Below are 14,497 nucleotides of genomic sequence, written 5' to 3' on the forward strand. Positions count from 1 at the left end.
CCAATTATCATACTTTGGACACATGCAAAGACCCAGTTCTCTGGAAAAGGCTCTAATGCTGGGAAAGGAAAGGGAAGAAGAGGACAACCAGCAGCAAGGTGGATGGACTCAGTAACGGTGGCAGTGAGTGCACCATTGGGAGACTTGAAAGAACAGGTTAAGGATAGATCGTCATGGAGAAAATCTATCTATGTGGTCACTAGGAGTTGAAAATGACTTGATGGCACATAATCAATCAAATCACTCTTATTTATGGTACATTTATCATTGGTTGCTGTAAAACTAACTTCAAAGAATAGGCTGAAGCCAGCAGTCATAACATGCAATATCCTTTGAAATGCATCAAAGGAAAATAACAGAAAAAGTCACAAAATGGATTCTCCCTCTGTCCCCTAAGCATACATGTAATATGGAATGGTAAAATTGTTTTCTCAAAATTAAAACTTGATTCAGGTTTGTTGTCTGTTTTAAATAGACTATGAGATATAATCTCTTGTTAGTGGGACATGGTGGGACCTACTAGATCAATGACTGACCTCTGCTACGTATAATTGACCATTTACCGACAATTACTATAAAGGCATAATGAGATCAGAGCATCCTCATCTTTCCTTGCTTACTGAAAGAGTGAATAGACTCCTAAGTCTATAATTACTCATTTTCTATGTAGACATTGTAGGAGGGAAGCCATATCTTACATAGTGTTACCTGACTGATTTTCTGCATTCTCTATAGCTTCCATTTTCTTAGCTCTTCCTGGAATTTCCTTACCTTATAAACTGTTGGCAATCCTGTTCTTATTCACTTAGGTTCTCATTTCCTGAGCCTCTTATCCTCTCAGCCTACAGCCATCGGTGAAGCCCCTGTTTTTCCTCTTCTCCTTTACCATAATCTAATATTTCTCTAGCCTTTCCTTTCTCAGTGTCCTGCTTGTTCTCCAGGTGCATTATAATAGTCTCTTGCTAAGGGGCTGATCTCATCCTTCTCTCCTACCTTATTATTCCATCTGGCCCTTAAGAAACTGATTAGGTTCTGCAGTCAGCAATTATCTCTGCTTATGCTATTAACTCTTGCTGCACGGTTTCAGGGCTGTTTACGTTGACTGGCCTCACAGCTATCTAGTTCTTCCGAACAAAGTATCTATTAGGTTATTTTTAGCCACACAAAGTGAATAGTTTAATGACACCACACCTCCTCCAGGTAGAGAGTATTCATTACAAGGGGATTCATCCTGGGGTCTTTTGTAATGTTTCAAAAGGGTGACAATAGCATCGTGTCCTGAAAAATAGCAATTGTCATTATAAGCAAACAAGAACAGAAGTACCACATTGCCAACAAAGAATCTGAGAAGGGATGGCTGTTTCAAAAGTACATCATGAAATATCAAACAGCATTGCTGTTGAATAAAATGTTATCTTAGAATTTAAAGGTACCACGAAACTTCTTGCATTCTTGGATACATTATATGGCAATAATATACCTCATCACAGTCACACTGGGAGAAACTCTGGGAGGAAACACACACACACACACACACACATACACACACACTTGTGCCCTTGTTCAAAGCCAGGTTTAATCTCTTCTCATAATGTAAGGCATCATTTGCTCTGTTTTTAAATAATAAACATGAATAAATAATGCTCTTGGTTTTAATCTGAGTTGGTAATTCTTTTAGGATGTTTTGATTAGGAGAATTTTTAAAAACAATATTTTCTTTTTTTAAAAAAATACAATATTTTGAATGTTTTAAATATTTTACTTTTGTTTAACTTGGCTGAATGCTGCTCAGAGAATATGTAAATGTAATAAATCAGTCAACTGATAAAGCAATTGGCAGTTCATAAAAAAAGAGGCTATTTCTAATGTACCAGTATATTTATTCAGCTAAATAATTCTGGGTTGAAATACACTCATAAGTATCCTGGAATTTACTCCAAATGACATGAGATTACAATCTGGAATTTATATCCTCTAAAAATTTCACTGTCAAGAATGGCTGTTGACTTCAGAATGAACAGAAGCTTATGTGAATTTGGGCACATTTTAATGTCAAAATATATTTTGGCTCAGGAACGGATAGGCATAAAGGAAATAGCTTCCAGAATTCAACTATTTTCTAGCTAAGTTTGGAGGACAAAGAGAAGTAGAGCTGAGGTGTTACCAGGCCAGACCTGCAAAATATGTAATAGGCAGCTTTTTTGCAGCATTTTTGCAGGAAATCAAGGATAGCTATCTGTCTTTAAAGGAGGTTTCTGCTCCTGCCCTTTGCAGGAGAACCGAAGTTTCCTTCCACATAAAATCAATAGTAGTCCTTGACTTCGTAATGAACTCCATGGATAACCGCATTGTAATGCTGTCTGTGATACCTTGTTCAGTGATAACAGAGAAAAAAAGACTTTTAAAAAGCCTTGTCTATACTTTACAGACAGATATTGCCTTTTCTGAACTCAGGGATGCAATTATGGATTTTTGGATTTTTATTTTATAGGTGTTGAGAAAGGTCAAGATTGAATTGGTGTGGAATTCAAGCTTTGGCTACCGTGTTAGCATTTCTGAGAGCATAAATCCAATACTTGGTCTTCTGCATTCTCTTAGTGTCAGGAGCAGATGCATATGGACAGCCATTTTCAGTAGACTGTAAGTTGTTCTGCTCTTCTGATTTGTAAAGCTTTCTTTTTAATACATAAAGCGGAGTACCCAAATAATATTACCTTTTTCATAGGCCCACATCAAACAGGTTTGTTCATCTTTCTCACCACTGGACCTGCTGGAGTCAGAGGCTACTAGATTCATATCGGCTCCATTGTCCAGTAGAAATTGGACAAGACGGATATGGCCGTGGTAGCAAGCAGAATGTAACCCTGGAAGAGGAGGAGGAGGAGGAAACAAGCATTGTTATAAGCAAGATTTTCATAACAGTATAAAGGGCTATGGAATAATAAAATGGATTTAAAGGGCTTAAGAAAGAAGGGGAGACTTGTTTTGGGTGAGCTTGATTCCTGTTGATTGTATGGATAGGTCTCTGCAGTTTTCTTGACATTTCCTTCTACCAAAATGTCTTTTTAACTTCCCAGCCTACACTACTGCCCTGGAGAAGGTAGGGTTACTCCACGATGGAGAGAGAGTTGTTTAACTCCACTTTAATATGAACATATTAAAAAATTCCTCAAATTGAGGAATTCATACTTCCTCAACTTGAATATACTTCATATCCTGCATATTTCTGATATTTTCTCTATTTATAAAAAATTAAAAATGCATGTGGTATATACATCCAGTCAGGGGCATCTGTGGAGTGTGGGCAAAAAAGTCAGGATGGTGGACACAACTGCATGATTGAAGCCCCATCTCTTTTTACATGCATCGTGACACATGGAAGACAAAGAACAGGGCTTTGATTGCTAGGCTGCACCACAATCTTTACTTTTTAGAGCCTCACTGTAGATTACCTTGCTCTCAGCTGTGCTAGGTGTCTAACACATGTTTATCCAGAATAAAAATCAGTTTAACCATTAAAAACATTAAAAAGTATGCAACATTGGAATATTCAAAAGTTTTTTAGTAATAAGATATATTTTAAGCCCACTTGTAAATTGGAATAAGGAAGTAAACTGCAAGTCTCATCTCCAATTTCACTGTGTTCACTAAGGCTATCACATACACACATACACAGACAAATAGAGTTAACTACTGATATCAAAAGTATCTGTGGCAGAACCAGCAACAGGAGGCCCACTGATGATCTTTACACAGAGATAATGCAGCACTTCCTGAAAGCACCAGCCACCACCATTTCAGATCATCTTAGAATTGTGCTTAGGTGATTGTGCTCCTACTTGGATTGCCATTTCAACAACGTTGTGCTGGGGGATTACTGTTCTGCCTCATGGTGGCTGGGTTATAGAATCCATCAGGGTTCCATTTTATCCCATATGCTTTTTAACGTATTCATGAAACTGTTGGAAGAGGTCAACTGAGATGTGGGCTGAGGTGCCATCAACATGCAGATGATACCCAGCTTTGGCTGTTCTTTTAATCTAATGCAGGTGAAGCGGTTGGCATTCTGAAGCTTGGGCAGGGGAATGGACTGGAGGCAAGGCTGATAAGAAATTCCTCCTTGCCACTCATTTAATGTTTGGCTCTTTAGCACCAATACCAAATCCAAGCTATGAACTTGATACCTAAGGGCAACTGTGACAAAATCTGCCAAATCCTGCAATTCAGCCTAGAAGCGGAAACAATTTTGTCTTGTTCATATTCAGCTGCAGCTTGCTTTCCTTTGCCTTATCTCTTACAGCTCAGTTGCAGAGTGGGCTTTCGCAGTGTTCATCCCTGAGCTCACAGGAAAGAAATCCATCAATATAATGGAGAAAATTAGCTTTTCCCCCCTCCACGAGTTTTTCTAGTGATTTCATATGTTGGTTAAATAACATGGGAGAGAAATCTACTAATCCTTGTTACCCATTTTTCTCTCCCTAGTCCTTGCACAAACACAACACAGTCTGATCCTTAGCAACCTACCTGTATGTCCATCTCTACCCTGATGATTGAGACTCATTATATTCTGATCAAGAAGAAATTTCACCAGTTCTATGTTCTTGCCATAGGTACATGCACTGAAAGAATTAGGAGTTTTTTGAAAACAAAAATAAATCAGTTATTGAAAATACTTAGTCAATAAAGTATAAGAAATAACTACCTAAGATTTAGATGTATAGAGAAATCTTGTGTGTGTGTGTGTATGCCTCTTCCTATATGGTGATTCACAACATTTACATTAAGCAAGTCCACCCTTACTTCCAAATGCCTCTGCTGAGCCATATATGTGAAAACACTGCATATATGAATGAAAGAAAGCACCTCTTTGAAGAAAGAACTACCTTCTGATTTTTACAGTTTTACCCAGATTTTATTATTTATGTTGCAATTATGTTTCAATATAAGCCAGTGAGCTCTAAAAAAAAAAAAAAAGGGTAAGGATATAAGGTTTTTAAAAATACAAATACATTCAGAACTTCTGCATATACTGTTGATGCAATTCTAATGCAGTGAAGTCCTGTTGCTCAAGTTAAAGTTTTTAGCAGGTAGGAGGAAACATGTTACTTGCTTTGCACAAATTACTTCCGGTTTTATCTTTAAGTTTTGGGTGTTGTATTTGTATCATTTCTTTGCTTTATAGCTCTGGCCATCGAGATGTTTTCCTCACTAATGATACTTAGTACAAATTTGCCTTGTCCTGAGACTCATCAGATGTATTTTGTAGCTGCAGAATGGTTTGTAGCATGGAAAACAGTAATATAAGTGCATAAATCAAGGCCTGGGAATGACAAGGTGAGCATCACAGGAAAAGGAGATAAAATTAGGGTCACCAGGCTTTTCCAGTAACGTTTCCAGTAACAAGTAAAGCCTGTCAATGACAGAATAATCCAGTAACTTTTTTGACTTGGGGTAAGGGAAAACTCAAACATAAAACAGAGTACCTATGAAAGGCAGTTTCACTAAATATATTTTCCTTAGTGAGACTTTCTGTTCCCGAAAGCTGAATTAACTCCTTTACAACTTCAAATTTTCCATTGTAGCAAGCCCTGGGGAGAAAAATATCAACACACTGCTTTTAGTAAGGAAAACTGGAAATCAGTGCAGGCTGAAGGAAAAAAAGGCCCTGGATTGCTTGTTACTCACAAGTGTAGTGGTGTGTCTCCATAAATGTTAACCACATGGGACTGGACTTCAAAATTACTTTGGAGCAAGAATCTGACAATTTCATGATGTCCAAATCGAGAGCAGAAGTGGAGAGGAACATGATCTTCGTTGTCCTGAGCATTCACTGCCATTAAATCAAGGAAGGAAAAAAATAAGTAGCTATAATTAAATCAAGCTTTCTCATGGATCATGGATGTGAGGTATAGATTATGAAATCCTCATCAGAAATGCAGAGAATCTGATGAACTCAAGTGGCCTTCTACACAATTTGATCTCATAAGACAGGAACATACATCCACTGTTTCCTCAGAGATTTTTGGTCAATCCAGATGAAAGCTTACCCAAAGATCAGAAAATAAAAGAGCATAGTTTTTTACACTGTCCCAGACCAGTAAACTAACCACAAGCTCCAAGGGAAAGCAAACACATACTTGTCCAAATCAAAATCATGAGCAATCTGTGCATTTGAATGAAGGAGTTTTAAATCAAGACATTTGATTTAGAAAACATTAAGCAAAACTAATTTATTATGGGGAGAGAGTTCCCTTTTTGGCTAAAAAGGAAATATTATCTGACCCAAAGCCATGATAGGAAGTCCTCTCTCTGGCTGCTGATCCAGAAGAAAATCTTCAACCCAACTGAGCTGCAACTGAGGCACCAAACAGAAATCTGAAGCTGTCTTTCAGAGATTCATCCATCTGAACTTGAACTTAATGAAGTTGTTTGGAACTTCAGCGGACTGCACCCCCTTTCTATTTTTCCAGTTTGTTTCCTATTAGTAGGAATAATTTATCCTCACTGAATGTCCATAGCAGTGTTTCTCAACCTTCTCAGCTTGAAGATGTGTGGACTTCAATTCCCAGAAGAAGTGGGCATTGAAATCCACACATCCTCAAGCTCCCAAGGTTGAGAAACACTAGTCCATAGTGATATTTCATGGGATGTAAAGGGCTCTGTGGCAGTTTCTAACTGAGCTCATACCCCTGGTTTATGTCCATTAATTCTTGAGTAATTCTGAAATATAAAGTAGAAGAGAAGCAATGCTCTGTTCCCAGGCCTAGGCTTAACTGTGATTGTTACGTATTGGTGGGGCCCCTGTTGTATTTTTGTACTGTTTATGGTTGTAGCTGTTTTAGTCCAGGCTGCCTGTTTATGTGGGTTTTGCATTTTTTTTTTTTTTTTTGTAAGCCACCCAGAGTCTTCTGGAGTGGGTGGCCAAATCTAATACATTAAATGAAAGAAAATAAAAACCAACAAAAGTTATCCTACACTAGTCCTTAAGGAGAATAGTCTCTTCCAACTTGTCCTGCAACTGATCCTGTTTATTGTTCTCCATATGGGGATGATGATTCTGACCTGCATGGACAGTGGGGAAAGAGATTAAATTCTTCCAAACAGCACCTTGCTCTCTCATCTACATTGGTAAAGGAGTATTCACTGCTTAATCTGTTATAAAACAAAATAAAAATCATAGATTGGGGACCCAGTTATAAGATCTAGCTTAGCTGCAAGCCCAACACGGAAGTGTCCATAGGGTGTGGTCACAAAAGTCAAGATGGCAGACACAATGGTGTGATCAACGATCCACATGTATTTTTGTGTGTTGCATGTATGTAAGCATTAAAAACAGGTAGAACTTCAATCACAATGTTGTGGGCACCATCTTGATTTTTTTTTTTACTGTACACTGCAGACACCCTGCCTATCCTGTTCACTGTTATAACACACTGTTTCTCAAATACTATGAGTGGCTGACAAGAGTTTTGCACCCCACAGCTGATCTTTTATGCTTTTTTCATGTAATTGCGTAGTCTGTACTGTAATCAACTCTTGCTGCAGTTATATTTGCTGAGTATTATTGTGGGGTTTTCAGTCAATGAAAATAAAAAAGCATTACTGAGTTAATGACCTTTTCACAGGAATCCTGCTACCTTACATATTAACTATGCAGAGCGAAATTATGATCCAAAAGGCAGGTGTTAAAGGAAACAAGCACCCAGGTTATTACAAAATGAATGAGAAACCAAAGCTATTCAGTGTAAGGAAACAATGTTCTGTGGCCTGGAGAATTCATACTTTATTTAAAATACATTAATGCTCATACTGAGTATCAGCAATAATTGAGACCTATGTCAAAGACTTATTCAAATCAGGGAAGGTAAATGTAAACACGTGTATGGACATAAGTATATAGGAATAAGAGCTGAAATAAAGTTACTTCTAAAAATGTTCTGTAGAGAAATTGAAAATAAATCTTTTTCTAGGCTGATTATTTGCATATAAATGACATTGATTAATTGACATTGACATTCATGATTAATCTGAAGCTGATGGTATTCATCATTTACTCTTCCCCCACCACACACATTATAAGTGCAAAATAAGTGTATTTATTTGGCCTTTGCCTACCAAAGGGAGAATTCTTTTCTATCCTTTTTGATCTATAATACCAAACAAAATAGCCTTCCTAATAATACTGATTTTGGCATACATACATATTTCTTTTATCTGTCTTCCATGCAGATTTGAACTCTGTTTACTGAGTTCTTGTATGTTTTCAGCACTTTTTAGAACCAGGACACTATCTTTACTCTGAGCTTGTATGACCTCAGAAACAGCACTGCTGTTCCTGTTTACTTATGTGTTAAACTGCTGCATTTTAAAACTGGCTTCAGTAGTTACTTTGCCTACTCTATTCCCTAGAAAAGTAATGAGATGGAATCAGGAGAGTAAAAATGGGAGAATCTCAGAAATTTCCATCACTCCAGATGCCTCTGGAATTTCTAAATTCAAAGTTTGTTCCAGCTGACATCCAAGTAGAATTTCACAATTTCCATCAAGAGCTATCATTGGTATACTTCATAAGAAACACTGGATTAATCTCCTAGGGGAATTTGATCTAGTGAAGTATTTATAAAGAATATCCAGGAAACAGCATGCTTTTTATTTTTTGACAGAAATTCTCCAATTCCTGGCTTGCAGTGATGAGTTTTTCATTTCTCATAAATGCAATAACCCACTTGAAATTGATGTACAGAGGTCAGGAATGCTTCTGAAAGACATTATTTCTGCTAAACAGTACTGCTTAAAACACACATTTCATTTCCAATCAATATCTTGCATCTCTCCCCCACTCCAATTTTTTTTGGACATTGAAGTCAGTTCAGTGAAAGTTTATCAGATTTCAAAAGCTTGTAATTAAGTAGGCTGGACTTTTTCAGAATTGTAACAATGAATCCAAACACAGTTTGGAAAAAGAGCTGCTTTTGTTTTTTTGTATTACATTGGTATGGAAAATATATTGGCATGGAATCCAGTAATCTTGCCAAAAATAAAATGGATGCATTACTTATTAGCAGTACTAAGAGTTCATAAAATTACACAATAGTTTCTTCACATACTCCTTTACTTATATAGTAGAATAAATTTTAAAAATGTTTTAGAAAGCATTTTAAATAAGAACATTGAAATAATTCTCATAAAAACAGTTCTCTTAGATAACACAAGTACAGAATGTGAAAGGAACAAGAATAATAAAACTGAATTTAGTTAAAATATTTCTTAAAAATGACGATCCATACAAAATATTCAGTTCAAATAATAAGGTTTAAAAAGAAGTGGTAAGAAAGCAGCAATCACCATAAAAAAACATCTGTGCTGTTCATCTGGCAATAAGTGTACATCAAAGGATTTGGAGTTTCGCCCATGGTCCTTTGCTGGATTCTTGCCGTAGTTCAGCTGGCAGTCAAAATCCCAGGTGCAGTTTTGAAAACCTTCCATCTCTGACATATTCGCTTATATGAAAAAATGGAGCAGATGAAGAAAAATATGTAACTCATAACAGATCCCTATTTTAACAGAATATTCTAGATAAAATGCCTAGTGCAAATGTCATCAGGAAGAAAGCAAGCAAGGGATATGAGACATGATGCATATCATATTCTCACCTTGCATGCTATCTGGTTGCTGGAAGTAACTGAGGTCCATAATATGAATGTGAAAATGCAAAAATATAGGCCAGGCCTTATACAGCTATGGGAAAATAAAGGGATGTATTAAAGCCTGGAGAGGAGCCCATTTGTAGAAAAAGATTTGGTGAAAAATATAGCAATGATTTACTAGGGCTATGAGATCTGGGCTACAAAACTCTTGATAACCACTAGAAAAGAGATACAGAACACTCTTAACTCTTTGCTGGTGTCTAGTGTTGGTCTGAATTTTTCAATGCAGCTCTAGCAGTCCTAGACTTACAGTATATTACCTAATTTCAGACTGTGACAGGAAGCTGTGAACATCTCTGGCTAAAATTCTGTCGATTGTCACTTTGTGTCATCACTATATTTGAAAGAGGTAATTAAGAGATGCATAACCAGCATGCTACTTAGATTGATTAAGTATTGAAAATATTCAGCAACAAACTACCTTGTCACTGTACAATGGCTAGCAGTTTCAGGACTTCCTTTGTGCTTGGCTACACTTAGTGATTGTGTGTGTAGGAGTCAACTGAAGTCTATAGTTACAAGACTGAAGCAAGAAAGGTGAACAAAACCTATCACCCAAGGAGAGAGAGGATTCCTATCAATAGTATTATCCACTCCCGCTGTATGATTTTGGATTTCTCACTGCACATGTAACTTTTTTTACCAACCTGGGGTTTTGGTGAAAAGATCACAAGTGGTATGTTAGAGCTTCATGCAACTGGAAGAGGCCATTTAGGTCACTGAGTCCAAGACATGTTCCACACTGCAGAGTGACTTTTCTCTTTGTCTTCTTGCCAGAAGAGGCATATCTCCTCTGTTCTTTAGGGACCCACCTTCTTGTTCAACAATGTTTCTTTTTCTTCCCCTGTTTCTTAAGTAAGGGCCTTAGAGTAGTTTCTGAGTCACAGTAGTACTTCAGTTCTACACACTTTTTTGGGTGTCATTCTTGTCTACTGGTATGTGCCTTAAATTCACTTCCCTATGATTTCCTTCCCATAAGCCCATACTTATTTGGTTTAATCAACCTTTCTTTTCTCTTAGGAGCTGAAGTGTGGCTATTTGTTGCTCTAATCATTTTATATTTTCTTCAAACATCAGTGGAATCTTGCAGTTGTTGCCAATATATGCCAGACTGTTTTCAGGCAGGCACACAACATGCCAGAAGCATGGCAGATCATGACTGCAGGGTCATGTTAATTCATCTTCACTTCACTGTTGTAGACGACATCCATTGAAAAGAAAGAAGAAACATTTTTCTTGTTCCTGTATCAGGCTGTCAAGTTAAAGGGAGAACTTACTGCCTATTTAGAGGGAAAAATTAGAGATCTTCCATTCAATTTGCCTTGCTTAATCTGCTGCATATCCTTATTTGTTTGCTCTGTGTGCTCATTCCCTGGAAACAAAATGTCTTCTCTACCTCCTACACTGTCACTGATTTCTCAGAATATTTATTGACTTAATATTGGGTAGACATATATGACTATCTGGAGAAAATTTACATTAAAAGTGCATATATGAAGGAACACAATGCATGCACAATGTTGTGTATGAAAAATGCTTAATTTGATACAATGATTGAATACATGTATTCTGACATTAATGAGATGTAGGTTGATCTGTATCTTGCAATTAAGATGCTGTGATAGTCTGAATAGATTGGTTTCCAATAAGAATGTTCGAATTCTCTTCATGTGAATAATTACCTTGAATCCACATTTCTCTGATTCCATCATATTTACTTTCTATTAAAAATATATTGGTAGTTAAATATGCAAGCACTTATGCAAGCTAAATGGGGGGTTGAAATGGGGATGTCTGCCTGAATGCATGTCCTATTGAAAGAAGCTGATAGTGTCTGAATTCTAATGCACATTTCATTTAAGCCTACAATACTTAAAAGCAAAGATTTGCCTGACATTCCATAGAGCATGGATTTTCATGACCATAAAAATGGAAATGTAAAACTCTGTGGCAATGACAAGATAGACTTATACATTCCTAGCTGTGCTTCCAATCTTTTTTTTTTTTAATCTGATAAAAACCATCACAGACTTTCATAACCTGAAAGTTGTATTGCAGGGAAACATTCTATATTCTATCTATTCTAATCAGGCATGTTTTCTGATGAATCTTCAAAAGCACAATTAAAAAATTATTTCTGTGACTTTGGTGGTGTTTCTTAGAGTCTTCTATACTAAATTTCAGGTACAGACTTTAACCTTCAACAGTGTTTATGAATTGGGTCCCAGTATAGAAAACAGCAGGCCCATTTATTTACCTTTGAGATCTATGAGATGTACTCTAGAATATATAGTTTCCCCTAAATTATAATATATAGTATTAGTATTAGAATATGTAGTATAGTATAAATTAGAATATATGGTATCCCTAAATTAAAACAGTTGGTTCGTAGAGATTCAATTTTGGTGCCTGCTTTGCAATTATAGCACCAGCTACTGAGATTCAGCATTATAAGAGTCTGAAAACATGGATTAAGCTGAAACTGCTAGCAACCTGCATGCAGGAACATTTCTACAGAGATCTCTACAGATTCTATACAATACACTCCCATACATATCTACTTAGAAGTAATTTCCACTGAATTTGATGAGATTCTCAAGTAAGTGGATATAAGTGGATAATATTAATGCTAGCTGAAGGAAAAATTAAGTGAAGTCTGGCATCTCAGTTTGCATTTCATTATATACAGAAACTGAAGTAACAGAAACAGAGTCAGTTGGACATATCAAGTCTGACACAAAACAGGTCTTTCATAGTTTCAGTAGGATTGTAGAAAGGAGACATAGTATTTGAAATTAGAGAGACAGGTTCTGTTCAAACTTAGCCACAGAGACTTTATACATGGAGATATTAAAAAACAAACAAACCTTAGGGTTATATATTCCATTTCCTCAGATACTTCCTTTATGGACATCTATACACATTGTGTAGTCTGCCAGTCCCAGAATGGGGATCAAGGGACAATCTTAGTAATGGACATACATTCCTCTACAGCATATGAAGTTTGCATATAGTGCAATAGAACAGGAGCTGAAAGTTTAAATATCCCAATTTTATAAGAATATGTGGAGTGGCTTACAGAAATATTGAAAAATCCTCATGAATCTTATTTTTCCTGTCAGTGTTGTACATCAGCTATCTAGGCAGGTACAACCTCAGGATGAGAGGGCAACATGTTGACTCACTTAGTTCTTTTCTGACATGGACAGGATGACCTCAAGGATAAACTACTCTGGGAAGGTGGTGTCAACATTCAGGTCTCATATGCCTGAGGATATGCAAAACACGAAGTATCAGAAAAACTATCTTTCCAGAAACATTTCAATTTACCATTGGATTCCCCACATGGGTAAAGATTTTAAACATAAAACAGCACTGGCAGCATTTGACCTTAACTTGAGAGAGTTCCTATTGTGTATGAATAAGACAGCCTGCTGTTGTATAATGGATTTTACAAAATCCAATATTGAACTAAACAGTGACATTATAGTGCACTCCACTTATAAAATATGGGGTTACAAGAAACAGCTGCTTGTAACAAGTAAGAACAGTCAAATGTGTCATAGATAAAAAAATGATAAAGGGCTTGCCTCTTCTGACTACCACAGGCAAACTGAATTTAACAGTACTGCAAATTTAAGAAGCAAAATAAGGCCACTATTTCATGGGAATAAGGTCCAAAGTTCGCAGCTGTACAATACTTTTATTAGGACTGACCAAAAGTATGTGCAAGCGTTCAAGGTTTTAAAAATAATAGAAAAGAAGTTCATTCATATATTCCAAATATTGATGTGTACATATTGTGAATGTGCCTATATGTCCATATGCATGTTTAACACTTTCTGAGATCCTGAAATACCTACTGAACATTTCCTTTACTTGTTCACTTAACAACTATTACTCAATATGCTGTTGCTTTGATATCTTTATTATGCTGAATTCTGTTTGACTTCTATGGAATGATGAGAAAATATAGCCAAATTTGCTATGTGTTGATAGCATTAAGGGTAAACAAAACCAATTCAAAGTAATGTTCCCTGATTTATACTATCTTTCCTCTGTACTTAGGAATTTCATACTGATTATATATCATCCTGATATTGCTAATCATCATATCATAGTGATATATCTAATCAGAACTGGCTATACTTAATAATATAACTGGCTGTACATAATTACATCAATTGGGAAAACACAGAGATGTTTTACATACATTTAAAAATAAATATTTCACCATAATTAATTGGAAACTGAACAATATACACCATATATCAAGTTACCCAAATGATGGAGGTGTTGGGCTAGGTTTGGGAGGCCAGGTTCAAATTGAACCTTAACCCTGGAAACTCACTGGGTGACTTCTGGTTTGACTCTTTCTCAACCCTTACAGGATTAACATTCTGGTGAAGCAAGCTGTCTTGAATTCTTGGAAGGTAGGATATAAATAAAGGCCCCCTCACTCCTGGCCTTTCGGAGGGATTTGAAGACCTGACTCTGCCATCTGGCCTGGGCGGGGAGGGAGGTTGTCAGAAATGGGGTTGGCTAGCCCCCTAGAGGCCTAGGGTGGCTTCCATTGGCCTCTTGGATTTTTTTCTCTTCTTTCCATTTGTGTAGATGTGTTTGTCTTTTTATAAATTTTAATTATGTATTTATTTGTTTTAATTTGATGTAAACTGCCCAGAGTCCCCCATTGCGGGGAGATGGGCAGGGATAAGTCTATGTATCAATCAATCAATCAATCAATCAATCAATCAATCTAACCAATCAATAAATAATAAGGATTTTAGCAA

General features: G+C 36.6%; 1 protein-coding gene across 3 annotated transcripts in view; it reads right to left on the minus strand.

The window, feature by feature from the left end:
- Window positions 1–14,497, minus strand: part of LOC103062694 (serine/threonine-protein kinase TNNI3K) — a 234,248-nt gene that overhangs the window by 134,726 nt on the left and 85,025 nt on the right. For all 3 annotated transcript variants that reach the window (XM_088154191.1, XM_088154189.1, XM_088154188.1), the window contains 5 exons: window positions 5,686–5,830; window positions 5,484–5,588; window positions 4,525–4,619; window positions 2,715–2,864; window positions 1,192–1,278 (listed from right to left, as the gene is read on the minus strand). In XM_088154191.1, the coding sequence (XP_088010317.1) occupies window positions 1,192–1,278; window positions 2,715–2,864; window positions 4,525–4,619; window positions 5,484–5,588; window positions 5,686–5,830 (582 nt within the window). The remainder of the gene's footprint in view (window positions 1–1,191; window positions 1,279–2,714; window positions 2,865–4,524; window positions 4,620–5,483; window positions 5,589–5,685; window positions 5,831–14,497) is intronic.

Source organism: Python bivittatus, unplaced genomic scaffold (genome assembly GCF_059951505.1).
Source record: "Python bivittatus isolate LINGU-HERP-01145 unplaced genomic scaffold, Pbiv_v1 ctg000700_np1212, whole genome shotgun sequence".
Lineage (NCBI taxonomy): Eukaryota > Metazoa > Chordata > Lepidosauria > Squamata > Pythonidae > Python > Python bivittatus.